The sequence below is a fragment of the Mytilus galloprovincialis genome, chromosome 7 (assembly GCF_965363235.1).
Source record: "Mytilus galloprovincialis chromosome 7, xbMytGall1.hap1.1, whole genome shotgun sequence".
In the NCBI taxonomy this organism is placed as follows: Eukaryota; Metazoa; Mollusca; class Bivalvia; order Mytilida; family Mytilidae; genus Mytilus; species Mytilus galloprovincialis.
This window is the reverse complement of record NC_134844.1, coordinates 50,466,764-50,484,914: the sequence shown is the minus strand read 5'-3', so window position 1 is coordinate 50,484,914 and position 18,151 is coordinate 50,466,764. Positions and strand designations below refer to the sequence as shown.

General features: G+C 31.9%; 1 protein-coding gene across 1 annotated transcript in view; it reads left to right on the top strand.

Moving 5' to 3' along the window:
- LOC143083217 (plastin-3-like) overlaps nucleotides 1-9,236 on the top strand; it is a 32,568-nt gene extending 23,332 nt beyond the window's left edge. Inside the window, exons 7-13 of the mRNA XM_076259472.1 lie at nucleotides 272-346; nucleotides 2,395-2,602; nucleotides 4,117-4,293; nucleotides 4,952-5,053; nucleotides 5,632-5,741; nucleotides 7,663-7,806; nucleotides 8,832-9,236. Coding sequence (XP_076115587.1) covers nucleotides 272-346; nucleotides 2,395-2,602; nucleotides 4,117-4,293; nucleotides 4,952-5,053; nucleotides 5,632-5,741; nucleotides 7,663-7,806; nucleotides 8,832-8,999 — 984 coding nt within the window. The 3' untranslated portion in view covers nucleotides 9,000-9,236. The remainder of the gene's footprint in view (nucleotides 1-271; nucleotides 347-2,394; nucleotides 2,603-4,116; nucleotides 4,294-4,951; nucleotides 5,054-5,631; nucleotides 5,742-7,662; nucleotides 7,807-8,831) is intronic.
- Nucleotides 9,237-18,151: the final 8,915 nt, after the last annotated feature.

Genomic DNA, 18,151 nt, shown 5'->3' with positions numbered 1-18,151 from the left:
TTGTCTCTCTGTATGTACTTGAGGTCTGTCCAGTACATTTTGAAGTTCATTTATACGAGTTCAATATATATGGAAATAATTCATTAGGTATTGGATAGACTGCAGACGGAATTTTGTGAATAGTACTGAATTGTCTATACAATATGTGAAGCCCCAAATGGTCATGAGTCTGTGAACATACTAAACTGAAAATAAACAAAATGCAACACAGTAAGCACAATGTTTAGATTATAATTAAACCACCCATACATGTATCCTTATTTTTTCTCAGGATTCCGAGGCATACAGTCATTTGTTGAACCAGATTTCACCAAAAGACAGCGGAGTATCCTTAGCTCCAATGAGTGTAAGTTGAATTCATTTTAAACTTTGTTTTTAACACATTATTTAGTTTTTGGGTTAAATGAGTAGGCAAACATTTGAGAAAGTTATTTAAGGAATGACAGTAATATTTTTTTTGTCTATGAAGAAATAACATAAAAAATTTGGTGCACACTGAATAACGCGCGTAGCGGGTTATTTAACAGTGTGCACCACATTTTTTATGTTATTTCGAATAGACAGAAAAAATATTACAGTCATTTCTTATAATTTAATTCTAAATTCCATTTTAAACCGTAGAAAACCATGAAAAAACGTTGATGACATCACGGTCACATGACTAAATTATGTCTATGGGCTAATAACAAAATAACGTCAGCCAATCAGAAGATGCGCTGCATCCAAAATTAAATTATGTTTCCTTAGTGCTAAGTTGTATCACAGTAGTAAGATTATTTAGCATTTAAGGCCAAAAATAAAATATTGTTTGTTTCCCCTCCCCCGACCGACCCGGTAAAATCGCCGCGACTTGAAAAATTTTATTGGCCATTCTTGTCCAAAATTTTTTTTGGCTATGTTGGTTTATGGTGATATCTTTCTGATGCTGTAGTAAACGTGCGTTGGTTTTTTGTCATACCTTTCCGATGCTGTAGTCAACAAGCGTTTTAAATCAAGGCATTTTTTGCATTGAAGCGTCTATATGATTCGGAATCAAGGAAAACAAACATAAGCCTTGCCACACGATTTGTGCTGTGTGCAAGGGTGATATTAGAAAATAAAAAATCTGAAGCATCTTTCAACCCACTGAGTGCACCTTGATTGGCTTTGTCTTTAACCTCTGTTCATATTTAAAGGATACAATCTTTGAGTAAAAATGGTCTGAATCGTGCTTTGAAATCAATCTACTTTGTCTTCGACTTCGAACAGGTTGGGCACAAGTCAGAAAATGTTGGATACGTGAATTCCCTGCTTTCAGGGAGCCTCCCTGATTTCTGGTGTAAACAAGACCAGTTTAAATGTGTTTTTATTTTTTAATTTATGGCATGAAATTTACAAAAGGGCACGTTTTAGGTTAAACATCAGTTGAATTTGTAAATACTCAAAGAATTCTAGGTACAACAAAACATGAATAAGTGAAGCCTTGTTTTTTCTAGAACTCGAAAAAAAACATACAAATCTTTTGTTTAGGAATTAATTGACCAAGCTGAATGATCCATGTGTAACTGAACATAACTGAATTATGTTCACTTCTATTGAACATTTTTATTCATTGAATTTTAATTCCCAAGTGATTAACATATCTTTTTGTCATCTCATAATTGATGATCAAGGTATGAATTGGTGAACACAGGAATTGTTTTATTGTGAGTTATGCATCAAATTAGACTTGAAATAAGCTTGAATTTTAACTAATTAAACACTTGCTTTCATTAAACATTGTTATCACATGAAGAATGTGTGCTTTTGTAGATTTCATACCATAAAATGAATAGGAAAAAAGGAGGTCCCTGTATACTGTTTTTAACACCAGAAAACTGAGGTGTACACTGAATACAGGGAATACCCCACTTTTCTTGACTGATATTACCTGTTGAATTCAATATAGAAAAATTATATCAAGAAATAAAATAAAATAATTTGCTACCTACCTACCCATACCCTGATAACCCCAGTCGGGGAGGGGAAACACAGATATTTTTAATGTTGGCCTAATTTTAAATGTTCTTTTTCCATTAGAGCTTTATATCTTAAATATTAGGAAACAGACTAAAAAGCTAGAATTTTAAAATTTGATTGAAGTACATGCTGCAACACACAGATCTGACAACACTCTATTCAGTTTTCTGTTCTGGTTTTTATAGTCCAATGGAATTTAAGCCTACATTCTCCCAAGCCTAGATATAGAATCTGTATTGAAATCAGATAGGAATTTTAATAGCACTTCATGGCTCAAAGTTGATTTACAGAATATAAATTGTTTATGTCAAATAATTCCATTTGATATGATTATATCTGTGAGATCAGTTTCTTCATGAGAGGTTTATTTTCATAAAATATTTTATAAACTAACAGGAGAATGATGATACCATGAGAGCTGAGGCTATGTTATGTGAGGCTGACAAGATTGGATGTCGTAGTTTTGTTGGACCTAAAGATGTTGTGACTGGCAATGTTAAATTGAATCTTGCTTTTGTTGCTAACTTGTTCAACACATATCCTGCTCTAGTGCCTCCAGAAGACATTGAATTTGTCGAAATTGAAGAAACAAGGGAAGAGAAAAGTAGGTGTAGTTTGATAATTCTTCATGTGTTTTTAGGTTTGGTTTATGAATATAGAGTGGATTCAGTAAGATAAAATTGTTTTATCCATATGCACAATTAAAATTGTTGTTGTGTCGAGTGGATTTATAACTTTTTAGATATGAAAATATTTCTAAATATAAAAAAAAACCAGAAAAATGTAAAATTAGCATGAAAATGTGAAATGAAGAGATGTCTCATAGGCACTGATACCACATCTTCTTATGTCTATGAAATATAGATAGTTTTCTTTGAAAAAAAAATCCACTAGTTTTCACAGATTTTTTTCCATCTTAAATATGTTTCTTTCTTTGTTTAGCTGTTTTATTTGGTTTAGGGTTAGGGTTAGGGTTATTGTTAGCTGTTTTATTTGGTTTATTCACTGAGGAGCAATTGTAGGTTAATTTGTGTTCCGTTTCAAACCTTCTGCCAGTTTTGTATTTCCTCATGTAAACTGTAAAAAAAACGGATATGTGTATTCACAGGCACTCGTCTTATACCTTTATATAATAAATTCTGAGACCAGTGCCTGTGTGTGTATTCATAAATTAACCGTAAAATGAAGAAAAAAAATTTGTTTATAAACTCTAATTATACTTGAATGTTTCTGTTTTATTCCAATTTTCATAAATCTGGGTTTAGTTGTCTTTTATCAGAACTTTTGGTTTCTGATGCTTTATGATGTCATAATTGATTTGGCTTTTTACTTTTTCCAACTGATTTCGTTTTTGAGGAAACCCTGTTTTTATAAGCAATGTTCCCGTTAAGGTACGCACACACGCCCGTGTGTTCGATGGACGCTTCCTTTAAACACTGGCTGAGTCTTGTTATCATAACTTTCCCTCAGCTTTTCAAAAGAAGCAGAAAAAAACATGCTTCTATTCAATATTTTTACCGAACATTCACTTTCGTTTTAATTCAATGCATGCTATGATAAATCACGAGCAATGCGAAGAAATATGACTACATGAAACACGCTAATTGGATGAACGCCGAAAAGATCGAAATGTTTTCAAAAACATGTGTACCTATTGAGCAACGGAAAACTCTAACAGGAACCCATTTCAGCTACTTGATGCAGGAATCTATTTTTAGAACGAAAGGACATTTCCAATTATAAATATTATAAAAATAGTTTACGCGATGACTGTAAACAGATAAGGGTAAATAACGCAAATGGTAGCCTATAAAAGGATTGAGAACTCATGGTTTTGGCTTATAATTGGGTTTTCCTTTGAATTAATTGGGTTATTGAACCCTGCAATGGGCAATTGCATTGGGTTTTTTATTATTTGTATTGCGTGATCACGCAAATACGCAGCTTATCTGGAGCTCTGCATGATCCAATTTTCACTTAGAAAATGCTGAAAACATTAAGGGGAGATCACAGCTTCCCTTTATAAGAACTGTATGTTTTAAAGAATTTTTATATAATTAGAAAAATTGTAGCTATAATTGACAATAAAAGACTAATATTGAATCTATTTACTTTCAGCATACAGAAACTGGATGAACAGTATGGGTGTTAATCCCTTTGTATCATACCTATACAATGACCTTAAAGATGGACATGTCATTTTCCAACTGTATGACCATATCAAACCAGGCTGTGTTGACTGGAACAAAGTTGTCAAGAAATTCAATAAGATGAGAGTTAATTTTGAAAAATTAGGTATGGCTGTTAAAAAAATTAAGTTGTGTCAAGAAATAAGTATCTTATTGTATTTAGGTAATATTGTTATAAATGGAGTTCTCTCCTAATGTATCTTTGGTTAATAGAAGCCATATTAATGGTGTGTTTCATAATGTATTTAATTACAGAAATTTTCAGTTGCATTTAAAAGGTAGGTCCTTTTTCTGAAAGGGATATATAAGAATAATAGAAAAAACATAATAAGTCGTTAGACGTTATGGCAATAATTCTTTACACTAACGTTTTTCATTGCGATACCGACCCAGTTGCATAATTGCATGAATAAAACCTCTTAATAATTTCTGAATTAACAGTAACAGATTTAAGCCGTCAAGGGAATATCTTGAGTACTGTCTAAATGTCTTCCTTGAACAGAAGGAACGATGAAATAATGCTATCAATGTAAATATTTGTTAAGAGTTGTCTCCCATAGTATGGATTTTCTCAATATTACTATAAAATGGAAGTTTTTGGGATTTTTTTTTTTTAATGTAATTAAATATTTGAGCGGGGGGAAATCTTGTTGATTAGTTGTACAGAATTTGTGTGTTTAAAATGAAAATATAATTTATTTTTTGTCCTGATATATCATTTGATAGAAGGATTTTAGATTTAATTGGGTTTCTTTTTATTTCAGAGAATTGCAACTATGCAGTAGAATTAGGAAAACAATGCAAGTTTTCATTGGTTGGAATTGGTGGTCAGGATATTCTTGAGGGAAATGAAACACTTACATTAGGTAAGATCTTGGCTGTATGAATTTGTACCAGGAGAGTCTGGGGAATTATCTGGACAATCTGAATTAAAATTTAAAAAAAAGATATGTTTTAGGAAGTTTTATTCAGTCTAACTTATAACAACCACAGAACTACAGGCTCTTGACTTGGGACATTCACATAAAGAACAATAGTGTAATTGGCTCAACTCAAAGGATCAGCACTAAAACAATTTGCTGAAAGTAATAGACACAAATCACCAATAACAAGAGTACTCCCTGTTACTAAAATGTAGTTCAAATCCAATTACAATTAATAAATAATTCATGTTCTCCCAGACTAAAGTATCATTCAGTGAACATCCAACAAATTTAGTGTCAAGTTATATGTCAACTTTGTCAACTTTCTAAACTCCAGTTCTAAGACCATACTCACATCTCTTAGTTACTTTTAAACATCAAGATTTAATTTCAAATAATTTTTTTTCATTTTTAATTTATTTACTTTTATTTTTATTAAATAAAACCTTATACGTTGACTACATAGTTAAAGTGTATCTGAGTGGTAACTGAATTTAAATCTTTACATGTTTTCTGTTTAGCTTTGGTATGGCAGTTGATGAGAGGATACACATTATCACTGTTAACTAAGATATCTGGAAGTGATTCACCAATCAATGACAAGGCTATTACAGAATGGGCCAATGGAAAGGTTAGTAAGACTAACTGTGACCTTGAGATGAAGAACATCAATACTAGTGCTGTTCCTTTGCTATTTTTAGCTCACCTGGCCCGAAGGGCCAAGTGAGCTTTTCCCATCACTTTGCGTCTGGCGTCAGGCGTCGTCCGGCGTCCGTCGTCGTTAACTTTTACAAAAATCTTCTCCTCTGAAACTACTGGGCCAAATTAAACCAAACTTGGCCACAATCATCATTGGGGTATCTAGTTTAAAAAATGTGTCCGGTGACCCGGCCAACCAACCAAGATGGCCGCCATGGCTAAAAATAGAACAATGGGGTAAAATGCAGTTTTTTGCTTATAACTCAAAAACCAAAGCATTTAGAGCAAATCTGACAGGGGTAAAATTGTTGATGAAGTCAAGATCTATCTGCCCTGAAATTTTCAGATGAATCGGACAACCTGTTGTTGGGTTGCTGCCCCTGAATTGGTAATTTTAAGGAAATTTTGCTGTTTTTGGTTATTATCTTGAACATTATTATAGATAGAGATAAACTGTAAACAGCAATAATGTTCAGCAAAGTAAGATTTACAAATCAGTCAACATGACCGAAATGGTCAGTTGACCCCTTTAGGAGTTATTGCCCTTTATAGTCAATTTTTAACCATGTTTCGTAAATCCCAGTAATCTTTTACAAAAATCTTCTTCTCTGAAACTACAGGGCCAAATTAATCCAAACTTGGCCACAATCATCTTTGGGGTATCTAGTTAAAAAAGTTTGTCCTGTGACTCGGTCTTCCAACCAAGATGGCCGCCACGGCTAAAATAGAACAAAGGGGTAAAATGTAGTTTTTGGGTTATAACTCAAAAACCAAAGCATTTAGAGCAAATCTGACAGGTGTAAAATTGTTAATCATGTCAAGATCTATCTGCCCTGAAATTTACAGACCAATCGGACAACCCTTTGTTGGGTTGCTGCCCCTGAATTTGTAATTTTAAGGACATTTTGCTGTTTTTGGTTATTATCTTGAATATTATTATAGATAGAGATAAACTGTAAACAGCAATAATGTACAGCAAAGTAAGACCTGAAAAGAAGTCAACATGACCAAAATGGTCAATTGACCCCCTAAGAAGTTATTGCCCTTTATATAGTCATTTTTGTAAAATTTTACTAACATTTTCCACTGTAACTACTGGACCAAGTTCATTATAGATAGAGATAATTGTAAGCAGCACAAATGTTCAGTAAAGTAAGATCTACAAACACATCACCATCACCAAACCACAATTTTGTCTTGAATCCATCTGACAGTGTGTCCTTTGTTTAATATTCACATAGACCAAGGTGAGCGACACAGGCTCTTTAGAGCCTCTAGTTTGTTCTGTTTATGCCATTCATGTATGGATCTTGTGCCATGGATGCATACCCTATATACTTTGTTTTTCTGCTATGGGAATATTATTTTCGATGTTTCTGATGCAGGCAAACACCAATCACTGGCTTTGTATAGGCTTTAAAAATCAGAGACCTTAATTTATTTGAGGGAAACAAGTGTTTTGAATTTCAGAATACTTGAGTAGTGTGAACTATATATTCTATCAATGAGACAGCTACGTAACAACAGAAGAATTCTTCCACCAATAAAAAAGAACTGACCGCCACAGAAAAGCCAACTGCGTTGAATGTGGCAATAAACACCAATAAATAAAAATTCATTTAACTGGTCAGAATCTGTATAAATGCATACAGAATTAGAACAACTGAAAGTTTCTACTTGGCACAGGTACATGAACATATACCTGTAAGTTTAATTTTGATAACCTTTTGCACACTTACTACACAGAATTAACATTATTCCAGAAATGTGCTGGGTATTCAGAATTCTAAATCATACATTATATATGATAGATGTTTAATATTGTTTACTATATTTACGTTGCCTAATTTCAGTTGAAGGAAGGTGGAAAGAAAACATCATTACGCTCATTCCAAGATACATCTCTCAATGACAGCAGAGCCATATTAGATTTAATTGACTGCATTAAAAGAAATATGGTCAACTTTGATTTAGTCAAAGATTGTTCTAATGAAGAGGTAGGTTAAACATCAAAAGAAATATGGTCAACTTTGATTTAGTCAAAGATTGTTCTAATGAAGAGGTAGGTTGATTTAGTCAAAGATTGTTCTAATGAAGAGGTAGGTTAAACAAGAAATATGGTCAACTTTGATTTAGTCAAAGATTGTTCTAATGAAGAGGTAGGTTAAACATCAAAAGAAATATGGTCAACTTTGATTTAGTCAAAGATTGTTCTAATGAAGAGGTAAGTTAAACATTCAGTTAAATCTCAATGTATCAACTTTCATTCAGATAAAGATCAGTTGAAATGTTTGTATTGTCTGAAACTTTTTCCTTTTAAATATATTTATGTCTTTTCATGCCTTCAACATGGCATTTCTAAGTTTTAACGTGTAGCTCATAAAGGAAAAGATAGGCCAGTGATATATTTAACAATTATATTTTTACATATACAAAATGTGAATAATTAAAAATGCAAGTAAAGGGAGATAATTAAAGAAATGAAAATTTCATAGATGATTACACAGAAACAAAATGTCCCATAAACGTACAGCTATACCAACAAAAATCACAAAGCTATCAGTGATGACTTATTTCAAAAATAATTTGAAATAGTTTATTTAAGAATTGATTGCTTGTTTTTGTAATTTTATTAGGCTGTAAAAGCCTTGACAGAAGAACATTTTTTCTGCTAAAAATGTGTATATGTATAATACTTTTACGCCCCAATGAAATAAATAAAAAAACTCTTATAATTGCATTTTTATACTACAACCATTAATTTTACGAGTTAAATCAAGTGTTTTGTTCTTTATCTATTTTTTTAATGTTCTTTTGTTCTTTATGTTTTGTTTTAATGTTGTCACAGATGTTGTATTTCAAACAGAAATAAATTGTAACATTTGGAATGTCTTTGACAGCCATTCAAAACTACTGAATCGTATGAAACTTCCATGTAATGTTATTTTATTATAATATAATTAGATTTATAAAAAAAAAAAATAAAAAATTATTGCATTAATACAAATCCTTTACTTTGCAGGATCGATTGTCAAATGCTAAATATGCTATTTCTATGGCAAGGAAAATTGGAGCAAAAGTGTATGCTCTTCCTGAGGACATTGTTGAAGTTAAACCAAAAATGGTGATGACAATTTTTGCATGTCTGATGTTCAAAGACTTGCAGGTGAACAAGCCACAAGAAGATTGAAGACCTTTCATCTGATCAAACTTTTATGCTAATTTAATTCATTAATAACACATGATATCAGTATTTAATCATTTGTTGAGGATGTGAGTGAGGAGAAAAATGTGGGATGGGATGGTCAAAATCAAACTGCTTTGCTTCCGCCAAAATTTATTCACATGAAATTTTGACAGATATGGATATGTTTAAAAAGGGGAAGTAACAAAAATAAGTTTTATCTATGAATGTTGCGGTTCTGCTGAAAATTTTAGAATAAAAAAAATGATTTTATTGTATATGAAGTGGAGCTTATTTATATGACTACTGAAAAACATGGGTAAATCATTGGAAATTATTAATAGATTTTTCTTAGAAAAAATTTATACAATTTTGCAACAACAACATTTTTTAAAGTCTTTAAAGGAAGAATTATTGTTCTTTTGGATATATTATTAACGAGAAATATTCTTGTGTCATTAAGCTAGATCTCGTTGAAAATCTTTTTGAATCATTTTGATAGAATTGAACGTAGAAAGAAGCTAGAAATATTTGCCATATTAGACTAGAATCAAGGACTATATTGATAGTAAATTTAAATATGATATTCAGTATAGCTTGAAGGATTAGATTTTAGTGCAAATGTGTATTGTTTACATGATATGACATTGGGTGCAACTATAGTTCTTAAACCAAATTGGAGGAGAGTTTGACATTCAAAGTTATCTCCCTTTAATCATGTCATATCATGTCAACAATAACAAATTTTAATGTACAGTTTTCCAAATGTGATAATTGAACAATCATGACCAGATTTTTACATTAGTGTATTCAAGTGAAATGTGAAAAAAATAAATAATAAGTTTCCATTCTTTTGTATACCTGACCATGCATGGTATAATGTTTCAAACAATATTTTTATTTATTGGTGCAGAGCATTCATAATTGAACCATTTAACTTTTACATATATAAGATAGTTTTACATTCCTCGGCAACCTGCCACATGCATGATAATTATGTGTACAATTTGTATCAAATTGTTACATGTATGAGTTAGCTAATGGCATAGGTTTGGACCAATTTTTACATTCATGACATTGCATGGGTTTGGACCATTTTTACCAGATAAAGAGTACCTATCATTTTGAATCATTAAAAGGAAAAGATATAGTTTTGCTTGCAGAGTATGTTTAATTAAGATGTGACTAGCGTGTCCATTGAATTTTGTATAAATTGACCACTGCTAAACTGTTTACGTTTCTTCCAGACAGTTATCTTGCAGATTTTTAAATGAATTTGACCAAAACCAATGCATTCCTGGCATAAATTTTTGGATATTGTTTTATGTTAAGTTTTTAACTATGTATGATAAAGGGACCATGTATATACATGTATAAGATTATTGTATAATTTTCCATAACCAAGTGATATTTACAAATGATCAAATATTTATGTTGAGGGCTGTTTCATTTCAACATACATGGCATCGATGAGAGAATTACTTCTTACACAGAAATTGAATTTCGATTCCTGAAATATTATTTTATCTTGAAGAAGAATGTTTCTCAATCTTTCTGAGCAGGCGCTCATGTGTGTTTAAATGAAACAGCTTTTTCAATATCTTCCAAGTGCTTTGTTTAAATCACTTGTTAAGCTGGACCAATTGAATTACAAAGGGACCATATATGCATGTTTTCAGTTTTATAGCCAAAGTATAAAAGCTATTTACAAGAAATGGTATGTCTCATATGAAGCTGGTGTGAAAGTTAAATAAGTAATCTGTGATAGCTACAAATTTATTTATAGGTCATTTCAAATAAGTTCAAAATAACCTGATTTTGGCGTGTTTCTATAATGTCTCTGGAAATATCTTAATTTATTATTTTTTTAGCATGCACTGTTTGTTTTGCAAATGTTAATGCAAAGAAATGTATGCATTTGTTTTCTGTTCAATAATATTCCATACAAATGGCAATGACTTTTATTTTTGTTTAAATATAAATCTTGGGTGCCTATGCTGGTCAGTATTTAAAAGCTTGAGCAGAACGCTTAGATGACTGGTAGAAATATATACAATTTTTTAGTGTAATTTTTGTTAAAACTGCTATAAATTATGATAAATCAAAATTTCAGTCTGTATGTTATGAAGTAAGTAGTCATTTTGTAGTATATATTGAAAGTTTGTTTAACTATCCTACACAAGTCCCCATTTGTTCAAGAAATCTAGAATAGCGATCTCACAATAATGCACAAATCTTGGCCTCGATACTATTGAATGTTAAGGCCCAACTATTGGCTGGTAGATATTGAATGTGTAATAGGTGGAAACAAGAAGTAATTTTCACCAAGTCTTTTTTTTAATTTCTTCAATTTTACAAGTTTTTCAAGGTTTGTGAAATCATTAGTTTCCAGCCCCTGGTGTAATAGTTCAAAAGCATTCTGTTTAAAAGAACTACTTGGTTGCGGTAACTTCGTTTTTAAGTATGACTTCTATTACAATATATATAACATGGAGAAAATGTATATGTGTGATATACATGATATCTGGCACAGCAATAATAAATATAGTTACTGCTTTTTTTTAACTTCATCTTGGCTTACTGAGCAGGATATTTTATATTTTTAATGTAGTATGAAATAATATTACTAAAATTGATATTTAAAATGAAGAGATATGCAAAGTTCATTTACTTTGTTTATTTTCTTCAATAATAAAAGACCGTGAAATATTTGAAAGGTCACAAATTTATAGGCTTTTGTTGGTATTATGGTGTATCATTTTTTAATAATTTATATAAATTATGTGGATTATTTATTTAGGGTACTCATGTTTGTGGCTTGAGGAGAACAAGACATTTAAGTGTTTAACAAAACACATATTTCTTATAGGTTTTCATTCAGATTATTTATAAAACCATGAATGTAAAAATCCAAGGATATGATTTTTTTCCCCAAGCCACAAAATTTAATACCCTGAAAAAAAATTGAATCGACAGTAACAAGATTCTTTATATAAAAGCGAGAAAACATGAAACATTTTTGGAGCTAGATTTTTACAATAACAGATAATTATAATTATTTTTATCATTTTTATATTAAGTTTACCATTGTTTCTATCATTTCTTATTTTTATTTATTCCATATTGTTTTTTTGGAATGCTAATTTGTTGATACTATTGACTGTTATTTGCACAGCATTTTATGTATATTCTATATTATATATATTTTTGGCTAATTTTTTGAGGATTTGTATATATGTTTATGGTGAGAGCTTGATGCTTAATAAATTAATTCCAATAAATTCTGCTAAAACCTGGTATAAACATATTTGTATGAATGATAGATTTCTTAAATAAACATATCAATATTATAGTTTATATTATTAAATAACATGGTGTAGCATTCTACTGTTTTCATTGGATATGACCATCACATGTTTCAAAGTTATTTTACATATCCAAGGTGTTGTTTCTGTTTTTATGTATATTGATGCTATGTTTCTATTCATATGTATATTGGTGGTCAATATAAAAAAAATCTTGCTGAATTCAAAAATAACAACGATGGAGGAAGAGCTGCAAGTTTTTCGTGGGGTTCTTGTTGCTTAGCCTTTAGAACAAGCAACACGAAAGAAGACCAAAATTGGCATACAACAGTGGTTTCTGGATTACAAATTAAGTACAACAAATGGAATTTCAACCTTCCTTGGACATTTGATTACATATAAAGAAAGGGAAATCCCTAATGAATTTGTGTTACATAACTCAAGGGTCAAGGTCAAAATTATTATAAAAAAGATGTGTGCCTAAAAGCGGTTGCCCAATAGGATTGCACTCTTACTTGGATATATGGTAACATAATGAGTGGAAGACCTCTTGATGTTGGACTCAAAATTTTAGGTAATAATTGGTAACACTTGAATAGACCGACATTTGTGCAGAAGAGTGGTCTCAAATACTAAGTCATCAATATCTGTCATGATCAAAAGACAATATTGATCGGAACGGGTACCAGTAATTTATCCCTACATATTTCAGCCGAGATCCCTGAAACTTCACAGGTAGCTTGCACATTGATTGAAATTGTGCCCTTGCTTTCATGGAACTCTTCAAGATTTTTTTCACATTTTTAACCGGATTTTTGTGACAAAAATGTTGAGTTATTGATTTGGGAATATACGGCGGGCGGCAATCAAATGTTGTCCGTGCATTAACTCACAATCCATTCAACCAAACCTTTTAAAATTTTAATATGTTGTTACTGACAACTAAATGAAGGTCAAGTTCAATAATGGCGATTTTGACTTTTACCGTTCAGGAGTTATGGTTCTTGAAAGATTGAAAAATGGAGTTTTCAGTCGTGTCCGTGCATTTACGCATGAACTGTTCTACCAAAGCTTCCCAAATATTAATATGTTGTTACTAATGACAAAATGGAGGTCAAGTTCAATAATGACGATTTTGACTTTTACCGTTCAGGAGTTATGGTTCTTGAAAGATTGAAAAAGGGTGTTTCCAGTCGTGTCCGTGCATTTTCTCATGAACCATTCAACCAAAGCTTTTCAAATTTTAATATGTTGTTACTGATGACAAAATAGAGGTCAAGTTCAATAATGACGATTTTGACTTTTACCGTTCAGGAGTTATGGTTCTTGAAAGATTGTAAAATGGCGTTTCCAGTCGTGTCCGCGCATTTACACATGAACTGTTCTACTAAAGCTTCCCAAATTTTAATATGTTGTTAGGGAGCTACCATTTGATTTTTATGGGGGGGGGGGAGGGGGCTAGGATGAAATTTGAAAAAAAATAGGCAGGACAGGAGTTTTAGGTAAAAGAAAAGGCAGGATGAGACACTTGCAAAAAATAAAGTCAGGACGACAAGTAAAAAAAAAAGTCAGGATAAACTAAAACAAAAAAGGCAGGACCGAACAGAGTGAAAAATAAAAAGGCAGGACAGAGATTACAGCTAAAAAAAAATGCAGGACAAAATTTTTCATCCTAGCCCCCCCCCCCCCCCCCATAAAAATCAAATGGTAGCTCCCTTACTGATAACAAAATGGAGGTCAGGTTCAATAATGACGATTTTGACTTTTACCGTTCAGGAGTTATGGTTCTTGAAAGATTGAAAAATGGTGTTTCCAGTCGTGTCCGTGCATTTGCATGAACTGTTCTACTAAAGCTTACCAAATTTTAATATGTTGTTACTGATGACAAAATGGAGGTCAAGTTCAATAATGACGATTTTGACTTTTACCGTTCAGGAGTTATGGTTCTTGAAAGATTGAAAAATGGTGTTTCCAGTCGTGTCCGTGCATTTTCTCATGAACCATTCAACCAAAGCTTTTCAAATTTTAATATGTTGTTACTGATGACAAAATAGAGGTCAAGTTCAATAATGACGATTTTGACTTTTACCGTTCAGGAGTTATGGTTCTTGAAAGGTCGTAAAATGGTGTTTCCATTCACATTGTTGCATTTACTCACGAACCATTCAATCTTAGCTTTTCAAATTTCAATATGTTGATACTTATGACAAAATGGAGGTCAAATTTGATGTTGACGATTTTCACTTGCACCAATCATCAGTAATGGTTCTTGTGATATTGCCAGGACACAAATAAATGTTAATAAATCCGGTTTGCTGTCGTTGTGACAGCCTCTTGTTAAAGACTGTACCATGGACACATTTATTTTCAGCAGCAATTATGAAAGACCGTACAAGTTTTGTATAATCACTCCCTGAAAGTTTTCAAACCAGATCCCTGAAACTTTGCACTATCACTGATTGTAAGCATGTAGAAACTGTGCACCTGCTATTATGGAATTGTATGGGGAACTTTTCCCTATTTCAGGACTTTAGAGGAAAAAGTATTTTTCAGAAATATTTATGTAAGAGGGTACTACTATTGTGTAATCAGTTATTCATACTTTTTCCAGCCCAGATCACTGAAACTGATCAGAAGGATTACAAATACTAGTATGTTGAAGTTGTGTGCCCCTGCTGTTGACATTGAAACTTTGTCATTTTTCAGCAAAATTTAGTCGCAAATACTTCAACCCAGCCATTTGAGACTTCGACCTATATTTTCAAATAAAATAAACTTTGGCTTACTTACTTATCAGGAAATAAGAAATTCCCTTCCTTATACTAAAATAAAACACACTAAAGATATGGAATAACAACCACAATTTTTTTTTCAGTGTGATATCTTGACATTTGTAGAAACTATTTTTGGTTGAGTCAACTCACACTTTTCCCATAGAATGGAATAAAATCTGTTTTATAAGCATTTCAAGATCTAAAGAGAGTGAAGAAATTATTCAAAATAAGTAATCATATTTCATGATGAAAGATTCGTAGTTTTTGCAGAAACCCAAAAAGAATGAATATATGTGATGAATGTAGAGAGGTTTCGTGCATGTTTGAATCAGAGTTCCACAACTTTGCTACCTGAAAGCTAGAGGTTCTAATGTCATACCTTGTAGTTTTTGGTCGTTGTAAATCAGCTGTGAGTTTATATCTAAAATTACATTAGTTATATTTAATATTAATTGTATTATTAAGAACTCGGACTGGATTTTGTCACACTTTTGTAAGTTTATAATGCCATGGTTCTCATGTGTCTGATTTTAAGTGTGAGAAGTTTAGAGAAAGAAAGTTCATGTTGACCGACTTTTATACAAAAATATTTCTCTGAAAATATCATCTTTGTAGAGTGTTGTATCAATACCAGCAACGAATTATTAGAGTCAGACGACTTTTTAATTTAGACAGGGTTAAAGAGCCAGGATGATTCTGAAAATGAATATCTTTACCTGATAAGAATTAGTAATTTATTTTGAATAAAATAATTGACCGGAAAAGAAGTAAGCATGACAATGAAAAGTCAATCTGGAAAAAAATCCTCCTGTCCACACCCGAATATATAATTATCGTCTGCTGATAAATAATGAGGTAAGGTTCACCCTTGTCAGATAACTTTGCTACTTCATTATCCTGAAGGCAGTATTTAAATATTGTTTTAAAAATCGTATTCTTGGTAGACATTGAAAGATTCAAAGAAGGTTAGTTTTATTGTCGATAATTCACACGTTTATAATATTTTCTGCCTGTTACTCAGATACTTCGTCAGATAGCACGTTAAAAATTCAAGCCTATTAGTTTCTTTTCCTGATATGCATGTAATACTTTCCACTAGACATTAAATGCCAATCCGTCATATAAGGGATACCTTAAAATGATATACTTAAATGATTGTGAGCAATCTAATTCAGTTTTCAATTGGAAACACCACAACAATATGTATCTATGACAATCATATTTGTCGAGCCTGTGACCTTTTGTCGCGATAGAGTTTATAGAGATTATTTGATCAAGTATTGTTAATTTTCTATCTTTTAATCCATTTCATTTTATTTATTGCTCAGTTTTTATGTACTTCTAATTCAAACACAATTGTTTGTTGGTGTGGTTCATTTGTGTTTCTCTTTTTCTTGTTTTTATTATAAATTGTACTTTGGTTTTCCTGTTTGAATTGAATAACACTCAGTGGCGGATCCAGGGGGAGGATTCCGGTGGTTGGATTCCCCCCTTGTTTTTGGACGATCAATGCATTTGAATGGGGACATATAGTTGGAACCCTCTTTTTATCCTGGGTTGGGACCCCCATTTTTAAAATGGAAGGATCCGCCCCTTGACACTAGTCATGTGTTGGGGTCCTTTATAGATTGCTGTTCGGTGTGAGCAAACGCTTTGTGATGAAGGTCGTACTTTGACGAAGGCCTTACTTTAAATTAAAGTCGTTAAATTTTTATACATTGTGACTTGGACATTATGTTCTTGTGTATACCTGTTGGTAGTCATAAGATCAAACTTTATTTGGGGAGTTTTGTATCCTTGAAGTAAGTGTAACAAAGACCAGTACATGCATGATATTGTTGCCCTCTAAATCCGGTTCCATGTCTCTGAAACAGCTTCGTAATGCCATTAAGTTTTGTTTTGTTTTTCGGAGAATTTGGTGTTGATAATAGATATTTGATGTTTTTCTCTGATTTAATACTCACAAAACATGTTTATATTCAGGACAGCGTATAGACGATTATAATGGTCTAGACACCTGAAGACTGTATGTTGACCTCTAGTTTTATGTTTGTTATTTGTGTTGGATAGCTTTCTCATATTCGTGTTTCTAATATCTCCTTTTATTCTCATTTTTAAATATTCTGATGGTTGTGACAGCGTAAGCCTATTTGTAAAAAGCTTTGTGTTTTAGAAGATATAAGACCCGGATACCTTATATAACATGAAATGTCTTACAATTTGAATTTTCGTCTGTCATATGTTCATTATCCTTGACCTCATGTCATATGCATAGTTTTTTTTGCACTTGAATTTCTCACATATTATGGTATATGGTATCCTTGCATGATCTACAGTCTGAGACCAAATGACGTAACAGATAGCAATCATATGACGTAACAGATAGCAATCATATGTCACCGCATAGACTAAAACAATGAGCAAATCTATACTGGATAGCAAACTATAAAAGACCCCGACATAAAAAATGTAAAACAATTCAACAGAGAAAACTAATTATATAAATGTTAATACATGTACCAGTGTATACGTAGCAATAATATTACGTTATGTTTAATTCATTGATAGCAAAATCAATGTTTGAACCAAGATCTCATCCCAGTGTTAATTTGAAAATTACCTTCAAAATAAGTTATTTAAAAGGAAAGATTGCCTCTAATTTACAGAATCTAGAAAGAAGATCATTGTTAACATCTCGTTTGGAATAAGTATATAGCTTAATAAAACAACGTCATAAAATGTACAGGAAGACACAATATAGTCAAAACAAGTCTGTGCACTGTCTATATATAATTCAATGTAAAACGTTACAAATAGTTTACAATATACACACGAAAAAAAAAACCAACACACCATTGAAAGTTTGTTTTAATGGAAATTATCATGACCACACATAAACAATCTTATTGGTTCATTTCAAAGATTGGTCAACACTGGAACGAGGAAGAGACATTTTCGTGATTTTTACATCCGACATTATACCTTCTCTAGGGAAGATGGGTATCGTGGTATACGATCTAGAAAACAAAATGTCCCATCCGTCTGATGACTAGGATATGAATAATTCAATATCACAAAA